General features: G+C 37.3%; 1 protein-coding gene across 12 annotated transcripts in view; it reads left to right on the top strand.

The window, feature by feature from the left end:
• Positions 1-25,840, top strand: part of NRXN3 (neurexin 3) — a 1,456,830-nt gene that overhangs the window by 1,401,123 nt on the left and 29,867 nt on the right. For all 12 annotated transcript variants that reach the window (XR_014148330.1, XM_081830134.1, XM_081830131.1 and 9 more), the window contains one exon: positions 4,896-4,974. Coding sequence is in view for 11 of the 12 variants with exons in the window: in XM_081830134.1 (XP_081686260.1) it covers positions 4,896-4,974 (79 nt within the window). In the remaining variant the exon portion in view is untranslated. The remainder of the gene's footprint in view (positions 1-4,895; positions 4,975-25,840) is intronic.

The raw sequence follows: 25,840 nt of genomic DNA, 5'->3' as shown, positions 1-25,840 counted from the left end.
ACACCTTTGGTTCTTATGAGTACTAAGATGTTAATATGTGTCAACTGCATAGCATGAAGTCTGAATACAGCAAGTATTCAATAAGTGGTAAATGTTATTGGTAGGCATTATTCTAGAAAGTTAAAATATCTTTTTCCTCTCAACAGTGCTAACTGCTCTTTTTTCTAAGGAATTATGAGTAATTATGAAAAATGGGTATGATTGTAGGAAAATACACACATACACAGCCTAGGGCTACTGCACTTTATTTAAAGACCAAAGTCCATAGTTCATAACAATTCTATTCATAACAATTATATCCTGAGTCTGTGTGTATCTGCAATAGTGAAGCATAACTCACCAGCCATGGGAACCAATAGTCAAAAAAGTGTGCCTTTTTTCCCCAAGGTTCTGAGTTAAAACGTGAATTTACTTATATTTGGGGAAGGACACAGACAAGGAAAAGAGCTACTAAAAGAAAGCCTTGGGTTTTCTGAGAGTAATTTTGAATCAAGTTGTCATTACTTTAGGATGTGATTCTAAGTGCATATCATCCAAAAGCTTTTGGTTTGTAATTTTGAGGTTTTTTTATATGGCAGGGACAGAAGTAGTAAAAAAGAATTTTTTAATCCCTAAATATAGAGTTCTAAATCCTGAGTCCTTTGCAAATCAAAGCTTGCTGCCCCCAGCACAGAAAGTGTTTCTGAAACTACAGTGTTCTGTGGCAGTCATGGTAGTGTTGGATGCCAGGTTCTCCAGGCAAACATTGGTGACTGTGTTGGGCAATGAGGGGATGGAGATGTTTGTAATGGCTTTGGGAATTTCATTGGCAGTGGCTGTAATTGGTGATGATGAGGTTTGAGAGACAGAAAGGAAAGGGCTGGATTCACATAAAACCCATTCAGATTGTCTGGACCCAGAGCCATGGGAAACATTATCTTCCAGTGATTTTTGAGCTCTCTTGGCATCTCTATGAGTATATTTTTCTTTAGCACTCTTGATGGCAGATGCAACCAGAGGTAATGAATGAAAATGGAGGTAATGAATTATCAGCAATGAAGAACAGTTCTGATGGGGATGAATTATTAAAGAATACATAGGTGGATAGCAACTTTATTTAAACTAGGAGTGGCAACTAGGCTTGGAAGTACAGTTACTGATTGATTGACTGATTGACTTCGTTTTAGCTAATATTTATTGAGCATGTACCATATGCCAGGAACAGAGCTTTAGTTTTTCTTTTTTTAAAAGATTTATTTACTTATTTGAGAGCAAGAGAGCGAGCACACGGGGTGGGAGCGGGGAGAGACAGAGAATCCCAAGCACGGAGCCTGACATGGGGCTCAATCTCACAACCCCGAGATCATGACCTGAGCCAAAACCAAGAGTCAGACACTCAACCGACTGAGCCACCCAGGCACCCCCAGAGCTTCACTTTTAACATTACACTTAAATTGATGACAAGACACTGTGTTTATCCCAATTTACAGATGGAAAAATTGAGGCTTGAAGAGGGGAAGTAACTCACCACCACCCCCCACCCCCCCAACCCCCTCGGTCATTGACTGTTAAGTGTAGGAGCTGGGAGTCACAGCTATGCTCTGTAGAGAGTCAGTCCTGCTCATTCCATGCTCTGCTAGACCACCTGCCACGGACCCTCCTTGGAGTCTAACCACCATTAATGGGAGCTACTGGCAAAATGTGTTGCTGTTGCCTGGGAGGAACACTTTATTCATCCATATGCATACAGAAGATCAGCAGAAATCAAATCTCTGAGAAGTAGGGCACAGGGTCAGTCAACTGGAGAGAAAAGGCGTGGAAACGTGGAAGAGCATATGTGTGGGGTCTGCAGTGGCGGTTGGGGCCCATTTTGGGGACAGAAGTGAAGGTGGTGTTGGGGAAGGAGAGTGGTGCTGGGGACAAAGTCACCCAAACCACGTAGCTACGGGGAGAATTTGTGTAATATTAGAGGAGGCAGGGGGATGCTGAGAGGAAAATAGTAAATATCCTTCAACCTCAGAGTCTAGTACTTTTCTTGAAAAAGAAGTCGACATCATATTTTTGGCCAATCAAAATTAATATAACTTTCTTAGAATTCTTGCTTGGCTATCAGTTCTGGAGATGAGTTCACTAGATGTTCATGTAACTCATTGGTTTTCACTCAAAAACTAGGAACCCGAGGTAGTTATGCCACATCCAGGCCATTCTGCAAGGTCCTTATAATGAAGTCACCAATTTCCAATTGATTACCTTTAGAAATGTATTCTCGACCACTTTTTTATTACCACCCTCTAAGGAGTTTTTTAAGATAATTTTTCGCCTAATTGCCCTTCTCCCATAAAATTTTAATACCACAGATATACTGTATATTTGTTTAAGTACTGTAGGCTTTTGGCAGGTCAAAAAACATTTTCGGGCGCCTGGGTGGCTCAGTCGTTAAGCGTCTGCCTTCAGCTCGGGTCATGATCCCAGGGTCCTGGGATCGAGTCCCGCATCGGGCTCCCCGCTCAGTGGGAAGCCTGCTTCCCCCTCTCCCACTCCCCCTGCTTGTGTTCCCTCTCTTGCTGTCTCTCTCTCTATGACAAATAAATAAATAAAATTAGAAAAAAAAAAAAAACATTTTCATATCTAGGATGCATCCCCCCACGTACCTAAAACTATTTTTGCTGCCTTGAGGGAGGTCTTACGTCCATGGATAACTCATGCTTTCGAACTATCAAACAAGGATTGTGACCCTTCCGAAAAGGCCGTTTGCCTCTTATGATTGCCTTCTGCATTTCTGCACAGTTAACATGTATTCCTCTACCACCTCCCTTCCCTAAGTAACTGAAAGTGGGCCTGCAGAGGGCCCAGACACAACAGGAAACTCCAAGGAGGTTTGCTCACCAGGTCTAAATCATGTCAGCTCTGGGATATAGCTTCAGCTTTGGTTGCTGAAAATGAAATGCACACTTCAGTAGTGTCTAATTGAAAAAAAAGTATGTTTGAAAATTCTTTTTCTATTAACTTTAAGGAGGAGCAGGGTTGAAGTATCTCCCTGTCAAATGTAGAATAAATATCCATAGCATGGTTTAAGGCACCTCTCTACCACTGTTAGTTAAGTGAACTCAATTACCTAGTGTGACTTTTCTGCTGTCCTTTGTCGTGTCCAGTAATTCTATGCTTCGTGTGTATATTTCAAAAAGGATGTTGTCTGGAAATGCTAAGCATGTGGGTTGTCACGTGCATTGGTTTGCTCGGGCCTCCATAACAAAGTACCACAGACTGAGTGGCTTAAACACCAGAAATTTATTTTCTCACAGTTGTGGAAGCTAGAAGTCCAAGGTCGAGGTGTCAGCAGGGTTGGTTTTTTTCTGAAAACTCTTTCTGTGGTTTATGGATGGCTTTCTTCTCCCTGTGCCTTCTCATAGTCGTCCCTCTGTGCATGTCTGTGTCCTAATTTCATCTTTTTATTAAGGACCTCAGGTATATTGGATTTGGCTTACCCTAATGATATCATTTTAACACAGACCCTATCTCCAAATACTAGTCATATTCGGAGGTACTGGGGGGTTGAACTGCAGCATATGAATTTTGGAGGACATAGTTCAGTCCAAAACTAACATCATAGAAGAAGGGATGTAAAAGGAGCCTAGGTGAATCACAAATACGGACTTTGACTAAGATGTATCTGTTCAGATCCTCCCTGTTTCTTACTAGCCCTGTGTCCTCTTTGAACTTAAGTTCTCCTTAAAAATGTAATAATTATATCCATCCCAAAGAATTGTTGTGAGAATTGTACCTAATCAATTAATAACAGCTATAACTAATAAATATATATACACATGTCTAGCTCAGCATCTGGCTTCTAACTGCCTTTCCTCTTGAATATGGATTCAGACTTCAATGCATTGGGAATAATAAAACCAAGCAAGTCAGTTAATATTATTAATATCAAGAAGGGAAAAGAAATGAACATTTATTGAACAACTACTGTATATTGAGTACTCTTATGCACATAGTAGGACAAAAATTTTTTTTATGTAAGATCTATAGATTATTATTCAATAGTATTTATTGTGCATGCAGTATATATCAGGTACAGAAAGTAGTCTTCTCATCTTCTGTGTAGCAAAGACCCTTCTTATTGTCCATACCCAGTTTCCTGTATTTCTTGCAGCAGATTCCCTGGCATTGGGGAGTTTCTGCAGGATCCAATAGAAAAAAAAAAAAAATTGTCACAAGTTGAATTACTACTGTGGCAACCAGATTTTTTTCTGCTATTGTCAGAAACAGTCTTTCTGTGTCCAGAGGCTGTCATGTGGTATTTCTCTGCTGGCCTACATTACTAATTCAGCTAATTGCAGCAATTACATGAAGAGATCACTGCTAGCGAGAAAAGCCATTATGCTGTTCCTGAACAGACTGCATTCCACAGCATTCATTAATTATGCCTGCCTATAGATTCACAACCACCAAAGCATGCACTTGAGACCACACACCATATGCACCGAAACCCTCTCAAAGTTTGCAGTGCCTTTCCATGCTGGCTTGCACTCTTATATGGCCCACCATTTGTATATCCCTTCTCCTGCCCTTCAGATTCTCAAAATTGAAATTAAAATCAGAATAGAGTCAGGCTGTATGATGTGACTTACAGGGATGGGATAGTCTTGAGCCTCCTGGAACCGCTTGGAGTCATTCAGCTTCTCATAAAATCCATACAGGTTGTCTGAACCCATAGCCATTCACAGCTACACAAGAATTTAAAATGCTCTATCCTCCAGCATGCCCTCTTTAGAGAAGAGAAACATAATAATGATGGGAGGCAGGACATAGTGATAAGTCTTTGATGCTTTTGTTCATTGGTTTCCTTATCTCTCTCTCTCTCTCCTTCCCTTCCCCCTACCCCATTATTTTTCCTTTGACACACACAGCCAACATCAGATGACCTTGTTTCATCTGCTGAATGTTCAAGCGATGACGAAGACTTCGTTGAATGTGAGCCGAGTACAGGTAGGTTAGGTCAGTCTTGTTTTGCTTGCTTTTTTTTTACATTTGCAAAAAACAATACATACATATATGTGACTATTCATGTGTTCTATATATATTATAGTGTGTTAATGTGTGTATTTACTATATCTATATATGTATAAGCATACATATATAAATATTAATATATAATCAAAAGCATCAAATCCCATGGAAGGAGCGGATAAGATTCCAGGGAAATTTAACATCAGTTCCTGATATCCAAAGAAAAATCCTGGTGTACCACCCAACTTTGAGCAATCGGACACCCAGATTAACTGTGGGAACAGGAAAAGTACAGCAGTGCCTGGCAGCTATGAAATCGACAGGGGGTGGGGGCATGAAGATGTCTATATTGGAATAACATCAAAACTCCATGAACCCAAAGTGGAGCTATAAAGATCATTTAAACCTCATGAATTGTTCTGAGCCTGTGTGGCAAACAAAATAAAACCAGAAACCCAAACCAAACAACAATAAAAAACCCCACACATTTTCCATGGGATTTCAACAGCAGTTAACATGGTATTATATTTATACTAATTTTGTTCATTGTGCGTTTAGAGAATTGTGCAGTAATATAGCATAGTAAACACAAAATTAGTACTGAACCATGCCATGTCAAAGGCTGAGATGCTTCAAAATGTACCTACTGTGCTGAAGTTAAGAGGACTTTCGCAACTCGATGCTTCAGTGTGTTCCCCATTCGCACCCAGATACATTTTGATTATTTTATGGTCTTTCTTTATATTGAGCTATATAATGTCCAGCAGGCAACTGCGGTCCCTGATTATTTCCTATCAATTTTTCCAAGTCGTCTGTTTTGAGACTTGCTATAAGTTAAACATTTATATATATATAATAGAGAACAGATATCATCGAATTTCTGTGTATATTTAATAGAATTAAAAGCTGGAGTTGGGTTAGGATCTTATTTCTGCAAAGGCTAAGAGAAACAGAATATTCTAGTTGATTTTTTGGGTTGCTTTATTTTTTTCTTTTCTTTAAAAAAAAAGGTGAGCCATTAAACATTTTCTTTTGCTAATTCTAGAGAAATTCAAGGTTTGTGGAAAAAAATAACAAAAGTAAAAACTTTCCATTTCTTACCCCAAGATGATTTACATTTTTTTTCATATTTTGTTGAAGGCCTGACTGGTGTCTTGCAAGTGGCTTTGAATCAGGAAGTTCTGTGGGTTTCTGTTTTTAGCATTACACAGAGACATAATAATAGGTAGGGTGTTTCCATTTTGGAGTGTGACCTGTTCCTTTAGGAGCTCAGTTGTGAAGAAGGAAAGTAACTCTGGTCTGGTGTGGTCAGATTTTTTCATATTATTAGATAATAATCTTAATGTACTACATGAGGTTTTAATAACACTGGAGGGCAGATATATCCAGTCTATACCAGAATTTGGGCACCAAGTTTTTATTCACTCAATTCATCCATTCATTCATTCAATAAATATTTCTGAGCCCTAGGACAGGATACAGTATATCTCTAGAGTTGAGGCCTTCCTGTTCTAATAATTTTCATAAATGAGCTGTTGGAAAATAGAATTAGGAGCTTTACTACCGAAATAAATTTCCTCTCCAAAATAATTCAGTTCAGCAAATATTTTTTGAGTTAACTGTGTATGTTAGGCATGTACCAGATCTTAGGAATTCAGATATGAATATGGCATGATCCCCAAGACATTTGTTAAGTTGGCCGATTTCATGGCCAATAGTTTAAGATACTAGACTTTAATTTGGATTTTCTGTTTATCCCCTCTCTGGTTATCTTGCTTTCAAAGCAGTAATATGTGTATATATGCAACATTGTTGTTCAAAACTTGATTTTAAGTCGTCTTACAAAGATTAAGGCTTGACCATTACAAAATATTGCCACTGTCTTCCCCCACTACCTCCCTGCCTCCTACACATGGTCATCTCCATAGCAACCTCCGTAATAAAACAAAGGGCTTTTCCAGATGTGATTCGCAAGGTCTTCAGCTCCCCAAATTGTGGGGGTATATTGCCGTTTGGTGTTAAAGTTGAACAGGCCCAAACCTGAATGGCACCAAACTAAGTCCATTTGCTTTTTTAGTGGCTGCACAGGTGTTTCATCTGATTCAAAAGCAGAGGACAGAAATTCAATGCCGGCATTTCTTGAGTAATATAATTACATGGGGCAGGTGGGAGATAAAAGCAGGTTTTAAAACACTCTGTTGTGTTCGGCAACGGGTGTGGGAGGGGGCATATAAATAAAGTAGGTGACAGAACGTTCACCCTGAAGGAGCTAACATGTAGCTCTATGAGACTAATATTGATCCCCTCCGCCTGGGATTATTCAACTCCTCACATTTGAAGAACGAGTGTTTCTTCTTTCTAAATTTATTTATTCCGTAAGGTATTCCTGATAAGTGATTCAGATACACAGGGAAATATGTTAGAGGCATATTTAATACAGGAGGGAGATAGACATTCCTACTGAAGCAGAGATTTTACCCTGGGGGCCTGATTAACACTGATGAAGGTTATACGCATAGAGATGCCGAGCCCTCTTTTGTGTTCAGTGAGAAATATTTCCATAGCCTTCACATCTTCCCAAAACAATTTGGATTAAAAATCAGGAAAATTTAAACCAGTTGTTTCTGGAGGTAGGTTTTGCCCTACCTCAAGAGAAATCTTCCATTGCCGTGCAGCAATAGATAATGGTGACATTTAGATAACTTTGACATAAATCATTAGTCTGAGATTCTGTGTGAATACTGAGGTTAAAATTCTGGGTTTGAACATTCTAACTCACTGCCTCAGTTTCTCAAATTTTACTCTTTTCCAGGCCTGATGTTTGACGGAAATACACTAAATGTGGTTAATTACCCAGGCCTTGTTTCATCTTACTTAACAATGACCTTTTCTTCTCTCATTTTGTTAGCCAGTTTAGGATTTTCTAGCTGTCTCAGTTAGAAAGCATTTAACTTCTACAGCTTCTTTCCTGATTATTTAGGTTCACTAGAAGCTCATATTTTTCATAAATTTGCATAGTTCAGTATATGCTCTATTCAACAACTTTTGTTTTCATATGGGCATCAAATTTTAAATGAAATTATTTTTCTTCTTTAATCTTCTTTAAATCAAAATGGGCTTTAAAGCTCCTGGTTTTGAATCAGATGTGAGCAATTGCCTTTCACACCCACCACCCACTTTGGCAGTTAGGGATCACCCTCATTTGTACAGCTCAATCAGATCATCTTTAGGGACCACTTAAATTTTGGGGGGAGTTTGGCTGATGATAGTCTAGAAACCTTTAAGTCCAATGAGTGTCAAATTTTCTCTGGATGTAATGAGTGAAAAACAAACAAAAAAACCCTAGACCATGAGAGCAAGGCAGAAAGTGAAAGCTCAAGGAGTATTTGTTGACTGAATTTGTATGACTCTCAAAATACCTCATAATCTTAAATTAAAATTGGAGATTTTTCGTATCTCTAACTTCATCTTCCCTTAAAGAGCTAAATAAAATCTGTTGAATTATTTAAAATATATGATTCCATGCAAATAAATATCACCCTAACAAAACCCACATTTCTTCTTCAAAAAAAAGAATCCTCTGCTTTTTATAACAAGTCACAGGTAAAATTGCATTTTCTAAACATTGACATGGAAAAACTAGCATCGAAACTTTATAAAATCATATAAAAATACCTGCATTAAATGAAAATATTCAGAAGAATATTTGAATAACTATTTAAGTACCTAAAAGTGAGGGTCAAGATTTTAATTTTCCTAATTTGTACACGTGGATTGTATTCCCCGCAAAGGAAGTCAGTGTCTATTTAATATTCCAGACTTGTGTCTTTGCAAACAAACTCTTTCCTTCCCAAGTACACTTCTATTGATATGAAATTGTGCAGTAAACTCATATTTCATTGTTCTCACCTCTTTGGATCCAACAACAACCAAAAAATAGGGAAGCTGGGGAAGATTCAGATGACCACTAGAAAATGGGATTATTGATAAATGATATTATGGGAAGTCAAATTACAATTAAGGTCTTTAGTAAATTCACATTTGTGATCTAAAGTATGGTAATTGATTCTGATATATAGAGAAATTGACAAAAGTCACTTCCCAAATGGAAAAGAAATCTTCTCTCCCTTCCCTGGTCTGACCCCCACTGTCTCCGTCTTTGGAAATAGAAATAATATCAAAACATTGTGATCTTAAGTTAGCGTTTGTGTAATTGAAAATCACCAACTTTCTGAATTTTATATATTTATAGTCTCAATATTCTAAAGTCCTGAAGGCAGGGGTCACAAAGCAGAGAAAAAATAAAAAATAAAAAGAAATGCCTTTTACACCTGAGAAATGGGCATGTCAACAATTAACCATATTAATTTATCCAGCCGTTACACTGGGATACATTTTTCTGGTTATCAGTTAGCCAGGTTTTTTGCCTCCACTTTTGTTAACGGGTCCTCTATCAAATCTCAAGGGATACTCCTTCCACCAGAAGGCAGACAGTAAAAGGAAGTATGAAACACATCCATCCATCAATAGGACTGTGCTAAACAACTTTCATAATGGTGGGATTGAGGGAGATGTTTAAACTATTGGCAGTAATTTGAGATCACAAAATAATTACTATTCCCAGAGTGGTTCTTAGATGTATTTTTACTCCTCAAATCCACAGCTCTCACATTTGCATTCAGTGTTTTTGCTACTTTGTTCCTCTTCGTTAGTCAGTCCAGTGTGGGTGAAATTTTAAATCTGGCAAAACACCAAGAGCATAGCCTTATTTGTGTTCTCCAGGTGGACCTGGGTTCTTAATCTTTATCAGTTTGAGATTCCTCAGTATTTATAATATGAAAGTCTGGCACTGAATTGTTAAAAACTCACCAAATCCTTAGGGTTTTTATTTGCTGGATCGCCATGGAAAATGCAGCTGGAATGTTAAGATAATACTGATTTTGGATCAGAAAGATAAGAATTATTTTCAGAATCTACAGATTAAAAAAAAAAAAACTAAATGTGCTGGTCATTGACCTTAAATATGATATATGCTATCTTAAGTGTTTATAGAAATACATCTTGTCATTAGTGTTTTCGGCAAGCTTGAAGCATTAGCAACTTGTACATTTTTATTACAAAGAATTGGATTTTTATTTAATTTTAAAAATATTTTTCCATATGGAGAAATTGACTAATGACATAATGATTCTATTTACAATCTTGAGTTTCCATATGGAAAAATTTTTCTAAAATTAAATAAAAATTCAGTGTATAGTAGAATAGTAAATGCCTAAATAAAATGCCATAGGAATGTTTGAGTGTCACAGTGTCCAGAATCCACCTTGAAGCTTAAGTCCACTTTAAAACACTTTTAATAAAGGGATAATGGAAGTAATCTCAGAAATGTTTTATTTTTGCTAAGAAGAATATAAATAGATGTAAATTTCATTAATTTAATTAATCATTGTTGGCTATAGACATTATTCATTTTTACGTTTGAGTTATAATACATGTCTAATGTATGCAAAAGCAAATAAGTATCCACACATTTAGATCTAGGCTAAATCCTACCCATTTTTGAATTTCATCCAGTGATTTATAAATTAATAGAGTATGTTTATGGGTGCATAATGTTCCCAATTTAATGGCATAATTTCTGTTTTCGTTCATTAACCCACTCAGTGATGAATTGTATCACTTTCTTATAACCCAACTCCACTTCAACCCAAGCTAATTTTTAAGCTATTGAAGCAAATATGTGCCCTTTAAATCCTTAATGGTAAATTGCTTTGATAATTAGGGTATGAATAGAAATATAAGTGTAGGAAAGTCTACTGATTGGCTAGTAGGCAGTTAGGCAACTGATAGCTCAGGCATGATGTACAGAAAATAGGTGGCTCATGGATTTACCAATATCATGGTTTTCATAATAAAAACAGTAAATCTAATAACAAGAATGATAAAAAAGAAAAAAAAAATCTATCTCCATTACCCAAGATTTTGTGGTATGTTGAGAAGGGAGGGGAATCAGTAAGATCAATGTGTAAGTATACACATTTCTATTTGAAAGTTTAATAAGTGATTTGTGCAATAACTTTTAGTGACTGCTATATGTAGGCACTGGAATAGGTGCTAGGAAAACAAAAATAAGACATAACATCTTCAAGGAGTTCATGGTCTATTAGGGAAGACAGATACAAAAATAAAGGGAATAAAAAGAAAAAAAAGGAAAGAAAGGGAAGAAACAGTGTGGACAATGAATGGAAATGCCTAGAATATTATCAGAACTTGGAGGAGAGGTTGCTAATTCAGCAATAGCATATCCCGTCTAAGGATGGGCAAGAAAAATCATAGAAGATGATACCAACCAGTGACGGAATCACTTAACCCCAAAAATCATTCTTCTGTATCTTAGTTTGAGGGCACAGAATTTCAGATTCACTATGATTGAAAAATTAATACAGTTCAGTAATAAACTTTTCTTTGAACACACATACAGTATGGTCTAGGGCCAGGTCTTCTTGGGTAGCAGGGTAAGTAAGGATGAGCATGATGGGGGAAGGGAGAATTTCAAGCCAAACTCAGGAGAACTTTCTGATTTCAAATGCTAATGCAAGTAGTTGATAACAAGTGAGCTTAATGAAATCATTAAGCAAGCCCCCTCCCCTCCTCCAAATTAATAAAGAGGGATTGGGTTTCTAAGGAAAGGTTTTTATGAGTTTTCTTTTTTTCTTTTTGTTCTGTATTTTTTCTCCCATTAAGTCCCAGTATATATACTGTGTGTATATATATATATATTTGTATATAATATGTGTGCATACTAAATGTAGAGTACCTATCACGCCATATATATGTAGACACAGTATAAGTGATATTAGACTAATGTAAACAGAGATTAACAACAGTCCCTGCCATCAGTCATGTGTTTACACAGAAATTCACACCTTCATTTTTATATCAGCCAACATAGACATGCATGATACTGTTTTAACTTCGCGAACAAAGCATGTGAACTTTTCTTTAGGTTTTGTTTTCTTCTGTATCATAATTACAGTGATGATTCCATAATTCGGTTATCCTTGGGAGGGGTGGAGAGAAAAAATTATACAGATATATCTATCCATATATGCACGTTCCTGTGTATATATATAAATAGATATATACCTTGTATATATTTGAAAAACATTTTCTGTCGTTTCACCTCATCTTGTGCCGCATGAATTTTTGGTGGTTCAATTTACTTTATTTTGTTTTGATTCACATTTAGTATTTTGGTCATTATGGCTATGTGAAACTCATTGCTGTATTTTTATTGGTAATAATAGTCATTTTTAAAATACTGAGAGATATATAGATATACAAAACAAACAAGGCAACAAAATCTTTTCTTGCCATCCTAATCTCTAATTTCTCCCCCTTCAGCATATCCCTCCAGTATTTATATTTATGCTTGAAACAAAACAAACCCCAGCAAATCCAAGAAAGTTGTGTACAAAAGAATGAAATACTGTGTTTTCCTCTTCTTCCTCCTATATAGATATATTTTTTCCTTTTAATTTCCTTCCTTTTCCCTTTTCATTTTTCCCCATATCTGCACAGGCCACTTGCCTTCCCTCCACCCCTCCTCCCCCCATGACAATATAATTAACTGAAAGGAGGACAGATGAGCCAGAAAAAAAAAAAAAAAGAAAGAAGGAAAGACAGGTAGACATCCAGATACAAGAGAGAAACATATTCTTATCCACAAATTTCAGATGGCATAAAAAGAATTTTATTGCAGATGTAGAATATTTGTTGTATCTTTTATTTCTGGACCAGCCCAGGATCATTGTGTGGCATGCAGTGATAGTTTTGTAGCTAATCAACTAACCATGGCCTTCATCACCAATGCATGGTTGTAACGATGCCATCTTGTGTTTCATCCAAGTGACACATCCAGGCTAACCCAGCAAGTCCAGTGTATGAGTTGGGGGTGTAACTTTCTTTTGTAGTTATAATTTCATGGGTTCTCATTTTTCCTATTATTTCCATTGGGTCACGGCAGCCCCCAGAGCTGCTCTCACAACATCTCTGTATGGTTTCGTTCTTGTATTTGCTTCCCTTGGCACAGCAGTTGAGCATATGTCTCTTGTCTGGTACATCTGTCTTGCCATCTTGTCTTGGAGTCCACTCTTGTGCTGTTGTTCTGTGATTCTGTTCTCTGTTTGTAATATGTGGTTTGAAATGCTCTCCTTTTATTTCTCACTCCCCTCTTGTTTCTACTTTCAACCTCACCCCTAGGGAACTTCACAAAGAAGCAAAACAAATTTTCAGTTAAGTGTAAGGCTGATAACTGTGCTTTGCATCTGGAAGTCATAAGTTGCACTTTTTACTGGCTAAGGGGGCAAAACTTACAGTGGGAAACTGCTAATGCTAAGAGCCAAACAACCACCCAATCAAAAACAACAGGAAACCCTTGTTGATTTTTTTGGCATAATCAAATGGGCTTACTATTAAAGAAATTTCACATAAAGGCTGATTTCTGGAGAGTTTTTCTATTGATTATCAATCTTCTAGTTAAACCTTTTCTTCAGGAACAGATGAACAGAAAGGTTTTTCAGAAAATGCTAGTAAGGGAACATCCTCATTTCTGCTATATAGAGCAGTACCTGTTCCTGAATTGGTAAGGAATTTGTGAAAATCTGAATGTGTTTTATTATGAAATGCATTTATGTTTATGTATTTCAACCTAAAATATAAATGTGTTTGGCAAGGCATTGGAGGAAAAAAAAAAAAAAAAGCTTTTTAACCCACTGGTTAAATCTTACCTCATGCATATTTTGAGGTAAGATTATCTTTTGATCTTTTGGAGTCAAATGATGTATATTTTATATTATTTTTTTAATTCATGGAAGCATTACAGAGCCAACACTTTGACTTAGACCTAAATCCCTCCTTTTCTCTTTCTAAAGAACATGACATATGTAATAGCTTTAATTATGAGAATAGAGTCTGAATTTCTTGAGACAGAAGTGGAAAAAAGTACCCAGTTAATTATTCAGGTGCTGGACTATGCTTCTGAGGATCCAGGAACTTTGGGGGATGACTTGGTTTGTTTAACACTAATAGTATGAAAATGAATCTTTGTAACTTCACCTCCTTATTCATAAAGGTTGAGCAAGAGAATATAAAATAGGTATACAATGGATTAATAGATTAAAGATTTTTAAAATAGTCCTAAGATTTCTAAAATCTGTATTTCTAATCTGGAAAAGAGGAAGCATTTTGATGCAGATGGTTTTATGATGAGATGTTTCAGTCATGTCAGGGTAGCTCTGTGCTGCTCTGTAGGGCAAGGGCAAAGCAAGAGGAGACTAATGGGCACTGTGGACTAAGAAGAACTTTTTTAAAAAGACAGGAAGGGAGAGAGGGAAGGAGGAAGAGAGTGAGGGGAGGTAAGGGGATAGGGAGGGAGGAAGAGGTATTCATGCTGAACGAGGGAAAGCAGCTGGTCCATAAAGGTTAAGAACCAGCATGCACACAGACACACACAGCCCTAATTTGTAGTGTTTTCTGTAGTATAAAATATTGCCACCATGGCCGACTTCAAGCTACAAATATGACAACACGAAACTGAGAATTGGGAAGTACTGCTCATTAGTACATGATTATATAGTATTTTCACCATACAGATACTACAGACATCAATCACCTCAAAAGCATAGATAACAGTAAAATGTAGTAATATAACTAGGACGTAATGAGTTTTAAGATTTTAATACCTTTGTTTTTAACATAATGTACTTGATTGCAATTTTATATACTTTAATTTTTGATGATGGCTGTTTAACAACCAACTTGCAAAATTGCTGAAAATGTGCTAGTAATCAGCCGTCACGACCTGACTCTCGCACCCCACTGGCTCAGGTACCATGCTGGGGGCATTCAAACACGGGATTGATTTAAATTTTTTTTAAGTTATTATGAGTGGGAAACTGTTATGGCCATCTTACAGTTGAGAAAATCGGGACTCAAAAACTTTGCTTCTCAGGATTGCATTATATGCTCATAGTGGCAGAGGTAAGATTCAAGCCCAAATCCATTTGAAAATGGATACATTTTATTTCTACTGCAGTGTGCACAGAGGATCCGGATTAAACACTTACTAAAACACTAAATTTTGGAACTATCATGTGCTTATTTGTGGAGCTTTCACTAATTTTGTTTCCTCAAAATAGAGTTGCCAAATACTCCTCCCTTAGTAACACTGAAGATGAAGAAGATATTTCCTAGGTTCACAAATTTTGCTTCTTGAGCTTTAGAAAGGCATAATAGATGCATTTCTTAGCATGTAATTATAATCTCCAGCATGATTCCATTACTCAGTTGTTATGTTTTGTAACTTTTAAAATATAATGAACTTTATTTAGTTACAGTAGTTGATGCATGTTAATTAACCAACTGCACAGTGAAATATATCAACACCCTTTACTTCCACATTTTCTCATCGAGTAAACTAGTATACTAACACTTAAAACAGCATGAGAACCATTGTATTGCAGAAAAATGACTGAAGCTTAAAAAAGTCATTTTCCTATTACATACTATATCATTGCTTTGTAAAAAAGTTTGAGAGATCTAGCACTTAAAAAGGAAAAGTGTTGGATCTTATTAGCCCTTCTAATTTGATGAGAAAAATTCTGTGATTAGGTTTCCGATAGTGCAATATTTTACTTTGATTTGATGTCAGGGTTAGTTGCCCCTGTGGTCAACTTTCAGTGATAGCATATATAATATTGAATAGAGTCCCCTGAAGTGATTTCTAGGCCTCCTCGTATGGGTTTGCCACTGCTTCATCTTTGTTTCTTCATTCGGTAAATATTCATTGAACACTTAATTGTAGCCAGGGATAGTCCTAAGTATTTTATATTTTTAACTTCTTTACTCCTCATAGCAATCTTGTGAGGGGCTATTATTATCGTTTTTATTTTAAAGATGAGTAAATTGAGGCACAGAGGAGCTAAGCAAGTTGTCCAAGGTCACACAGCAAGGAAGTAGAAGGGATTTGAACCCAAGCCAACTGGCCCTCAAGCCCACACACTAGTCACTATGCTATACTGTCTCTTACTCTATAGCGCTTACTCTCCATTAACCCAGATATATAAAAGAACTACATGCTTCCTGCATAACAATGACAGAAAGTTTGTGTATTGAGTATATTAAGTGGTTGGGTAATACTAGTTAAATGAATTAATTACTGTGTCTCTCAAAGGCTTCAAAAGCATTGTTTGATTGGGGTTATGAAATTGCTCAGTTATGATTTATCTAAACAGCTATGGTTGAAACAACCCACCCTGGTTTCCTGTGAGGTGGAATGGTTCCAATATTCAGGATAAATACCATCACTTATATGAAGTTATTCTCTCTTGATTTCACCTATGTAATAATTTGTGCATTGGGGCTTCTCGCTCATTACTCATCAGCAGTCCTGTTTAGAACATTTGATCAGACAACCACCCCTCTGAAGATAGAGGCTCTTAGAGTTCTGGTAAGATGCTGTATTTTCTTTATTTCTGAAATAATTATGTTCCTTGGAGCACAGTGTTTTAGATGTTACAGATAATAGAAAGCAACAAAATAAGTGAACATAGACCTCAGAGGACATCTTTCTTAGCCCCTCGTTTTTCTCATTTTCTCGCATTATGGATTTCAAACTACAAAAAAAAAAAAAAAAATCAAAACCAACAAGAACAACAACAAAATCCCCCAAAACCAAAAACCAAGCCTTTCTCGGGCCCTTAAATTTTCTATGCAAGAAAAGAATCACAAAAGGAGTTATTAAGGACTAAAATTCACAATTAAAAAGAAAGCATCTTTTTAAAGCTGTGCTTGCTTTTATTAGAATCCTTCCAAGGAAACTAGAGCTTGCCCAAGCATCTGAGTGTCTCATGACAAGCTATATGGGTCCTAACCAGTCCTGAAGTCAAATCCTAAACCAGAAAATGTTACAGTTGCGATCGCTTGAGTAATCCTCTACACTGAGCAATTGCACTGCATCTTAGCTCTGAAACAGAGACACCTTTATGCTAAGAGATAACGACAGTTGGCAACATTGTATTGCCAAGTGTTCCAATTTGTCCGCTCCATCACTCAGAGCAAAGGTCAAGCAGACTTTTTTTTCCATAAAGGGCTAGAGAGCAAATATTTTAGATTTTAAGAGTCTTGGATGACCCGTCATAACTACTCAGCCCTGTTGTAACACAGAGGCAGCTACAGACAATACACAAATGAACAAGGGAGGCTATGTTTCAATAACACTTCATTTTCAAAAGCAGGCATCAAACTGGATGGGGTAGTTTGCTGACCCCTGATCTGAAGACATCTGAGAGGCTTCTGATAGTCACATATGTGTGACAACGACAAATTCCTTACCTAAATATGTATAGATGAGTCCTTCTTGTTCATTCTACCGCCAGTCTTAACACACATCTGTTGAGTTCTCCACTAAGTACCTGAGACCACATAGGATAACGATAGGACATTAAGAACTCATTGTTTCCAATACGTCATTATCTCAGATATGAAACTTGACAACAAACAAACATTCACTACCAGGGTCATCTCCACTCTGCGTGTACACTGCATTTCTTGTAAGAGCTTTATGCTTTGCCCTTCCTTTTGCAAATCTATCTTTCGGACTCCCTGCCATGGCTGGGCATGGGCTGCCTTCTCCCCTGCTTCCAAACCTTTTTGGCAATAGACTCCTTGAACTCCAGCCCACATGCTGTGTCACATCCCAGTAATTCTTCCCCAAACCTTGGCTGTGGGTTATTGAGCTGACAAATGTCTAAATGACTGAGATATGATATTTGCAACCTGCTGAGAACCTCTTCTTTCCCTGTACTTTCTGATTTGTAGCTTTATAAGTTTTGCAGAGCAAAGTGAGAAAAACGTTCTTGGTGACAGGCACAGGAACTGAATGGGGCAGACAAAATTGAAGGACGCAGGATTCCTTCCTGCATTGAGGGCAAAAGCATTTATTTATGTCTTAGCCCTCTGAGTGTTGGAGGTAACGGATTATGCGATAGGCCGCAGAAAGGAGCGTCCTTATGTCCTGAGGAGAATAATGTCTTCTACAACCTGGCAATAGGTTAGGCAGGAACAGGCTATGAAAATCCAGGTTCAAAGCCATATTAGTATGACTGCGGAAATGGCATTTGTTACTTAAGGATTTTATTTTATGAATTAGTGCTTAATCCCTTTAGCATCTTTAATATTAGAAATCTATGGAAAACCAACATGAAGAACTCCTGTATGAGTATCAGGTAAATTGTGAAGCCAGAACTTAATGTATCCCAATGCCAGGGGGAGTGTAAGATTAACTTTGGGGAGCTGTGATGCTTAGTGACAGCATGAAGGAAGAGCTTTCTCCATTAGCAAGACCCCCTGATGTGGTACTGTGCCTGGAGTTATAAGTTCCTAAACTGGCTCAGAAAGAAAGCAGAAAACTGAATGAAGAGATAATGCAGGGAGACAAGAAAGAGGGAGCTGTTAGGAGAGGCTTTGGAGGCAGGCGGCGTAAGGGTTGGCTTCTAAAACACCATAATTTGGAATTAGTGTTTTAATAAGCCGCTGAGATGAAAGGGATTGTAGAAAACAGGAGTAAAACAAGGGTAAATTAAGGCCTATTGATGGACGACCTGATAGGAACGTAACAAAAGAAAGTCGACTTCTTTTTCTCTCGTTATGCCTACGGTAGCCTGATATTTTACTGTGTGGTTGATTGGTTGGTTTAGTTTTTTGTTTGCTTGCTTGTTTATTTCTTTATTTACTTACACTTATGCATTACAAGCTTTCCCTATAATGCAGACGGGCAAACTCAGTCCTCAGGGGCCATCTGGGTAGTATGAATAGATGAAGTAGACCAGATCTCTCACAATCAGCACTAGCACGAACTCTGATAAACTGGAGAGCACGTGCCCTCTTTTAACAGCATTGAAATTAAATATGTTTAAGATGTTAAAATAAAAATAGACCCCATGAAAGTCAAACAAGATACAACGATGACACACATAGTGTTTTTCATCCCATCCTTAAAAATTCCTTTAGATCTTACCCCTTCATAAAGTTTGAGGAATGTGCTCTCAGTTAAGATTTCTGGCAAAGGTACCACTTGGTGTCATTGAGTATCAAATTAAAACTGGCAATCCCTCTTCCAAACTCCCATAAGCTAAAGGTCTTTTCTGTATCTTTTTTTTCTTTTATTATAATCTTAAGAGTTTGCACAACTCTAAGAGTATACACTTGAAGAACTTTTAAGAGTTCATTGTAATTATTTTGTTTTAGGTGACAAAACTAAAGCCTACATAGGTAAATAGATTTGCTCAGGATCACTGAGCTAGTTTTTGTTAGAGTTAGAATTAAATCCCAAGTGTCCTAAATCCATAATCCATGCCATTTTACTGATACTGTGTATCACATCTTTAAAACAAAACAAAACAAAACAAAAAAAGCCCAGAGATTTTATTCTAAACTGAGATAGTATCCAGCAGAAAATTCAGAGGATGTATAAAAATCGGTTTTCTTCTTCTTACTGGCCATTGAGGGGTCAGAGCTATACCTCTCTATTGTACTGGCCACTAGGGGAGCTAAATGGCAAAACAATTAGTGGGGACTAGAAGTGGCTTATACAGACTCAACCAGTGTATGCTCTAATGATGAGTTGTTCACGCTATCACCTTCCTACACCGAGGACAGATGATGGGGCAAACTGGAACTATGGTTCCAAAGCTCACATGTAAAACTAGTGTCATGCAATGCCAAAATTTATGCTCATCCATGGTGAAATCAGAAAAGTCAGGACAATATATATAGAATTTCCACAAAGTTAAACTTATAGAATTACCCTATATTCTGAGATTGCATCTTCCGGTTTTTGATGGTTAAATCAATGTCTTTCACAAAAATAATGTTTTGTCTTGGTTTGTAGTATCTTTAATTAGCAAACAGAAGTTGGCAACTGGATATTAGTCCTTCCCCACAGATTTTTCTTTTACATTTTACTGGTCTCTGTAAAAACAAATAGACCAACATCCAGAAACCAGAAAATGAGATTTAAAGTATTACCTATAATGGAACACTAGATTTAATAGATTTTGAAGACTGAAGACCAAAATCTAAAATTTTATTATGAACTAGATGATCTTAAGATCAAGCCACTTATTTCACTGAGGCCCTAGGACTTTATTCTACATGTAGGTCACTTAGATATAAAGATAGTTTTTGAATCCCGGCACAAAGAGATAGATGAAAGGCACAAAATAGAATGGGAGATTCCCAAAAAATTCCAGAATAAATGTTATGAGAAAACCAAAATCAGTTTATAAACATAAACATGCTTAAAGAAAAATAGAAATGTTTAAGGACTGGAATCTAAATTGAGATTTTTTTTCCATCTGAACCCTCATAGCAGAGTAGAGAGAGCTATTTTGCCACGCTGAGTTAGTCTACATTTGAGCTAATGTGATCCATCTTTGTGTCAAAAGAAGGTCAAAAACCTTAGTCCCCAGCCAAAAGAAAGGATATGATCTATACTAAAGGCAATCAATGGATTGTATCTATGGTTCTCATCTCCTCCTACCTTTTCTATCTCTTGGCTCATCTGTACCAGTAACCTCTTGCTTAACAGAATTTATTATCTAAATATTGAAAATATTACACTAATTTAGCCTAATAAAGAGCCATGCCAAGTATACTGAGTGTTTACTGGAAGTCAGAGGTTTGATGTCCTGAATCAGGCATAAGGATTATATCATCAGTGCTGATCTTTAAGTGGTGGCCAGTGGGTGATTTTCATTTTGTTATTCATACTTCAGAATTTCTATGTAGAGTATGTATTTGTTATCAGAAAGTAAGGACACACACACACACACACACACACAGCTATATTAGAAGGCCAGCAAGGGAAATCATGGGAATATTTAGACGTAGGAACTCTGCCAGACCAGTAATTTGGAAAAAAATAGTGAATTCCTGCTTTTCCCATGAATTTGAGTTAAGTCCATGGTGTAAGTCAATGGTGTAAGGCTCTGCAAGGAAGCTGCTGGAGGAACTCAAGAGGATGATGATGATGATAGGTAGGGGGCTCTGTATAGCTGAGCACACACCACTTCCCGGAGGTCAGTCCTGTTCATCAAGCGACAAATGGTCCATGGATGCACCAGGTGGTCATACGGCAGCAGTAGGCATGAGGTAGCCTGTAAATGACCCATTACCAGAAAGTTTAAAATCTGTGCTCGGAAACCAGAAACACAGATGGGATGTGAAGTGGCCTTCAACGGGCACTTGGGAATATGATTGATTTTATATCCCAGCCTTTAAGTGCTGAGTAATCTCTGCCGCCCGACCACCCTCAGCTGTACCTCTGCTTGTCCGAGGGAATACATAGAGGAGAGGATGCAGTTGCAAAGGAGTAATTAAAAACTTCGCATTCCTCTGTCTCTACCTCCCTCTTCTTCCTTCTCTCCCTTGATAGGATGTCCAGAAAATTAAACCAGCTATAGATTAATTGAGACTCTCTTCCTTGTAGGGAACATCTGTCACCGCTGCTATGGAGATTATATGAACGAATTAAAACATTTGATTACCTTGAGTCCAAAGGAATGCTGTAGTCTCTTCAGTCATTAGTTTATCAGAGTTTTTTTGGTGGTTCTTTTTTTTTTTCTTTCACGTGCAACTTATGACTGCAGCCCTTCCCTGAAGCTGTGAGATATTTCAGCAGATGTCGTTTTCCCCTTTCTCTACCCTTTCTCTTGTGCAAGGGGGAGAAAGCCCTCAACAAAAGCAATTTTGGAGATCGACAGAAAAGGTCTCCATCATGAACACATTTTTAGAAACAGCTGGTAAAACAAATGGTCCAAATGTGATGCCTGGAGCATAGCTACTCAAACAACAGTGTTGTTTAAAGATAAAAGCAACCACTTTTCAATATCCACACACTTAGATTGAAGAGATGAGAGAGCTTGCTAAGACTTTCTGATTTCTATTTTGTTTTCTGGGACAATGCCTTTTGCTCTTTTGGTGGTGTTAGTGTGTGAATATTACAAGCTTCCCATCAAATTGTTAAAATTGTGAATACCACCGCAGATAAAATGTTTTTGAATTTACATATAATGGATTTTTAAAATTTTGTTTTATGCTTCTGAGAACGTCCCTTTTTGATAGCATCTACATGTAGTCCAAAAGAACGAACTGGGAAATCGCTAATGTCCTGATGCTATCACTGATCTTATAACCCATGTTTTGAAAAAAGACAGTGCTACTAAAGGACAAACATTTGTATTTGTAGCCATTAAAAAAAAAAAATCTAATTTCACTTTCATTGGCCACATTCAGAGTCTGCTTTATGACCTTCCCTTGTCATGACTTCATTTGTTTACTGAATTGTTTTGTTCTGGAGCCACTGCCAAATGCTATTACATAGCTTCCTTTATCACACCGATTGGTGAAATAATTCTTTATTATATTTTTCATGGTAATTCCAGTTTTCAAATTACTTATGGATTCTCTCCAGGTCAGGCATTGCATGAAGGCTGATTTGTTATCATTGAACTTGATAAATGAGTGTTCACCTTATCAGTTGCCATTCATGTTGACTTTTTCCTATACTTTGTTCATTATTGTTTTATTTTCTTTTAAGAAAATTGCAGAAGTAGTGCCTCAAGCAGGGGTAGTTAGTTAGTCATCACGTTGTTCCTTGTGGGCTCTTACCCATTGGAGAAAGCCTCCCTTTTAAAACCATGCACAGAGAATGATCTTCAGTATCTCCCTCTCCTCACTACCCCACCCATCCCGTGGGGCACAATGCTTACTCCATAGATAGAACTAAGAAATTTGAAAAGTGCTTCACTTATTTTTTTCATTAAATAAATATAAGAAAAGTATCTTTTCTTTTTTTTTTAAAGATTTTTTTTTTTTTTTAAGGATTTTATTTATTTGACAGAGAGAAAGAGAGCACAAGTAGGCAGAACAGCAGGGAGAGGGAGAGGAAGAAGCAGGCTCTCCACGGAGCAGGGAGCCTGACGTGGGGCTCGATCCCAGGACCCTGGGATTATGACCTGAGCCGAAGGCAGCCGCTTAACCGACTGAGCCACCCAAGTGCCCCAGAAAAGTATCTTTTCTATAACCCAGTACATCCATAGCAGCCCTCTGCTATTTCGCCCCAAACTTACCTACTTGATGCATAGTTTTGATGTTATGTAGGGTAGTTTGGGACTGAATTTTTTTTCCTTTTAGCATGCTGGTCCTGGAAAACATGATCATAAATATAACCCAGATTTTTATTTATTTTTTTAATTTTATTATGTTATGTTAGTCACCATACAGTACATCATTAGTTTTTGATGTGGTGATCCACGATCCATTGTTTTAGTATAACACCCAGTGCTCCATGCAGTACGTGCCCTCCTTAATACCCATCACCAGGCTAACCAATCCCCCCTCCCTGTTTGTTTCTCAGAGTCCATAGTCTCTCATGGTTCATCTCTCCCTCCGCTTTCCCCCCCTTCATTTTTCCCTTCCTTCTCCTAATGTCCTCCATGCTATTCCTTATGTTCCACAAATAAGTGAAACCATATGATAATTGATTTTCTCTGCTTGACTTATTTCACTTAGCATAATCTCCTCCAGGCCCATCCATGTTGATGTAAAAGTTGGGTATTCATCCTTTCTGATGGCTGAGTAATATTCCATTGTATATATACAACCCAGATTTTTAAAAATATATGTATCCTTATCTTTATACACTTGCACTAAAGCATCAATCAGTAACTTTCATGGACGGTTCTTTTGATGTAAAAATAACTCCATATTGGAGTTATAGATCCTCTAGCACTTGTCACACTGGAAATCTGAACATGAAATCTGCATATGTTTGTGTTTTAATATCATCGTGACCGCACATCATACAGACACAAAATTATATACACATACATATCCTTAACTTCCTCAGAGTTGTTTTTTTTTTCAAACTTTTGATTTTCAAATAATTTCAGAGCTGTGACAGAGCAGGGGTGGGAGGTTAGGAGGCAGGGTGAGGACAGGAAAACCTCTGACGAAATTATATTTGAGCTGAATTATGTGGGATAAGTGAAAGTTAACTGGGGAAAGGAGAAGGAAGAAGCATTTGAGCTTGCAGGAAACTTCAGACATTAGGAAAAAATCAGTCATCTCTGAGAGGGAGTCATTTGGGAACAGCAACTGTCTCAGAGGATTTTGTCTAAGGTATAAGAGAAAGAACCTTCACATAAATAGGCGTTGGTGTCCTTTTGCATCTCTGGGTGAGCAGAGATGAGAGTGAATTTAGTGACCCTGCAGTGCCCCTTGGTGGGGAGCGAGCAGGCTTTGCGAAGAATGGACCTGTAGTGAGTAAAATGATGTGGTCACCAGAGAAATGTAGACTTCAAAAAAAAAGCCGGTCTGTCATTTTTGGTACACCAATTCCTACCAATAAAGAAGAAGGTGATGGGAGTGTATGTCTGAGATAAGAAGTGTCACCAAAGCCATCTCCAGGGTCTTAAAGTCTTAGATGATACTTTACATTTCAGTATATGATTGTGCATTATTTCTTCAAACACATGCAACTTGGACATGAGAGACTTAAGACCAGATGCAAATTCTAGGCTTTCTTACATCTTGCAGAGACTCTGAGTGAATTAGTCACACAACAGTTTTTTAAGGCAAATAGACATCGCCTCAAAAGCTTGTGCTGGAGATGAGAATTGCATATCGGTGATGGTGGTGAGGAGGTAGAGCCAAGTATCGATCTCTTTATAATTTACACAGTTCCGCATTTCCCCACTATCACCCTCACCACGACAGCCATTATCGGTTAAGTCACTGAATATGTGATTTTAAAGTTAGTGATCATTTCCCAGTGTGATTAATGATTTTGAAGGAAATAGTTTGTACATGCTTTGCTTTTTTAATACTTGCCCCACCATAAAAATTTGCTTGTGCTTCTACAGTTGGAATAAAAGAAAAATTCTTCGTGCTAAGAGTTACAATAGTAATAATAATGTTTTCTGTTTATCACATATATTTTTATTATTATAATTTATAATATAATAATAAATAATAATTTATAATAATAATAATTACTATCATAAAGAAATACTCTTTTTCCAAAAAGGAGATGATAGGAGATCTATTCCGGAATGTCCAGAACAGGACTTTTCAAAGTCACATCTTAGATTGCTAACAGCACCTCAGTACTGGGTGGGAACCAAGTCTTCTTTCTGTCAATTGGAAAATAGGTTTCCTTTGTGTCTGTCATTGCCCATGTGTGGCTCACCTTCTGGTTATAAAAACCCACTCCTTCTGCTCCCTGTTGTACTTGATAAGATTACTGCTGATTACCATTTAGATTTTTCAGATTTGTTAAGTGACAGAGCACATTTTATGGAGACAGGAACCAGTAGCCATGAAGATCAATCGTGGTGGCCTGTATCAATTATAAATGAATTGTTTTGTTGCCCATACAATGATCAATATTTGTGCTGCCACAAAAGCTTGCTTCTAGCCCCTGAAAGAAAAAATGTATATATTTAGTTCTATGGGCTAACAGACTTCTCTGAAGTTTTCTTCACAGAGAGAGATTGCTAGTTAAGCATCTTTTTCGGTAGAATGGAGCTGAGTTATGATAACAACATCATTTACCCACCCAGCCTACCATGGCCACAGAACCCAATGACTTCTTTTTTTAAATGAAGGTGTCTGCATATCCACAGTGCTGCTCACTGTATTTCATTACAATGCATTGCTTCACTCAACACACTCGGAAAGAAGAAATTGTATCGGCACCTTCAAATTCTTCCACTTTCTCCAA

This window comes from Leptonychotes weddellii, chromosome 9 (assembly GCF_054177405.1).
Source record: "Leptonychotes weddellii isolate Sample4059 chromosome 9, ASM5417740v2, whole genome shotgun sequence".
Lineage (NCBI taxonomy): Eukaryota > Metazoa > Chordata > Mammalia > Carnivora > Phocidae > Leptonychotes > Leptonychotes weddellii.
The sequence above is the reverse complement of the archived record's forward strand: the minus strand, read 5'-3'. Positions and strand labels throughout refer to the sequence as shown.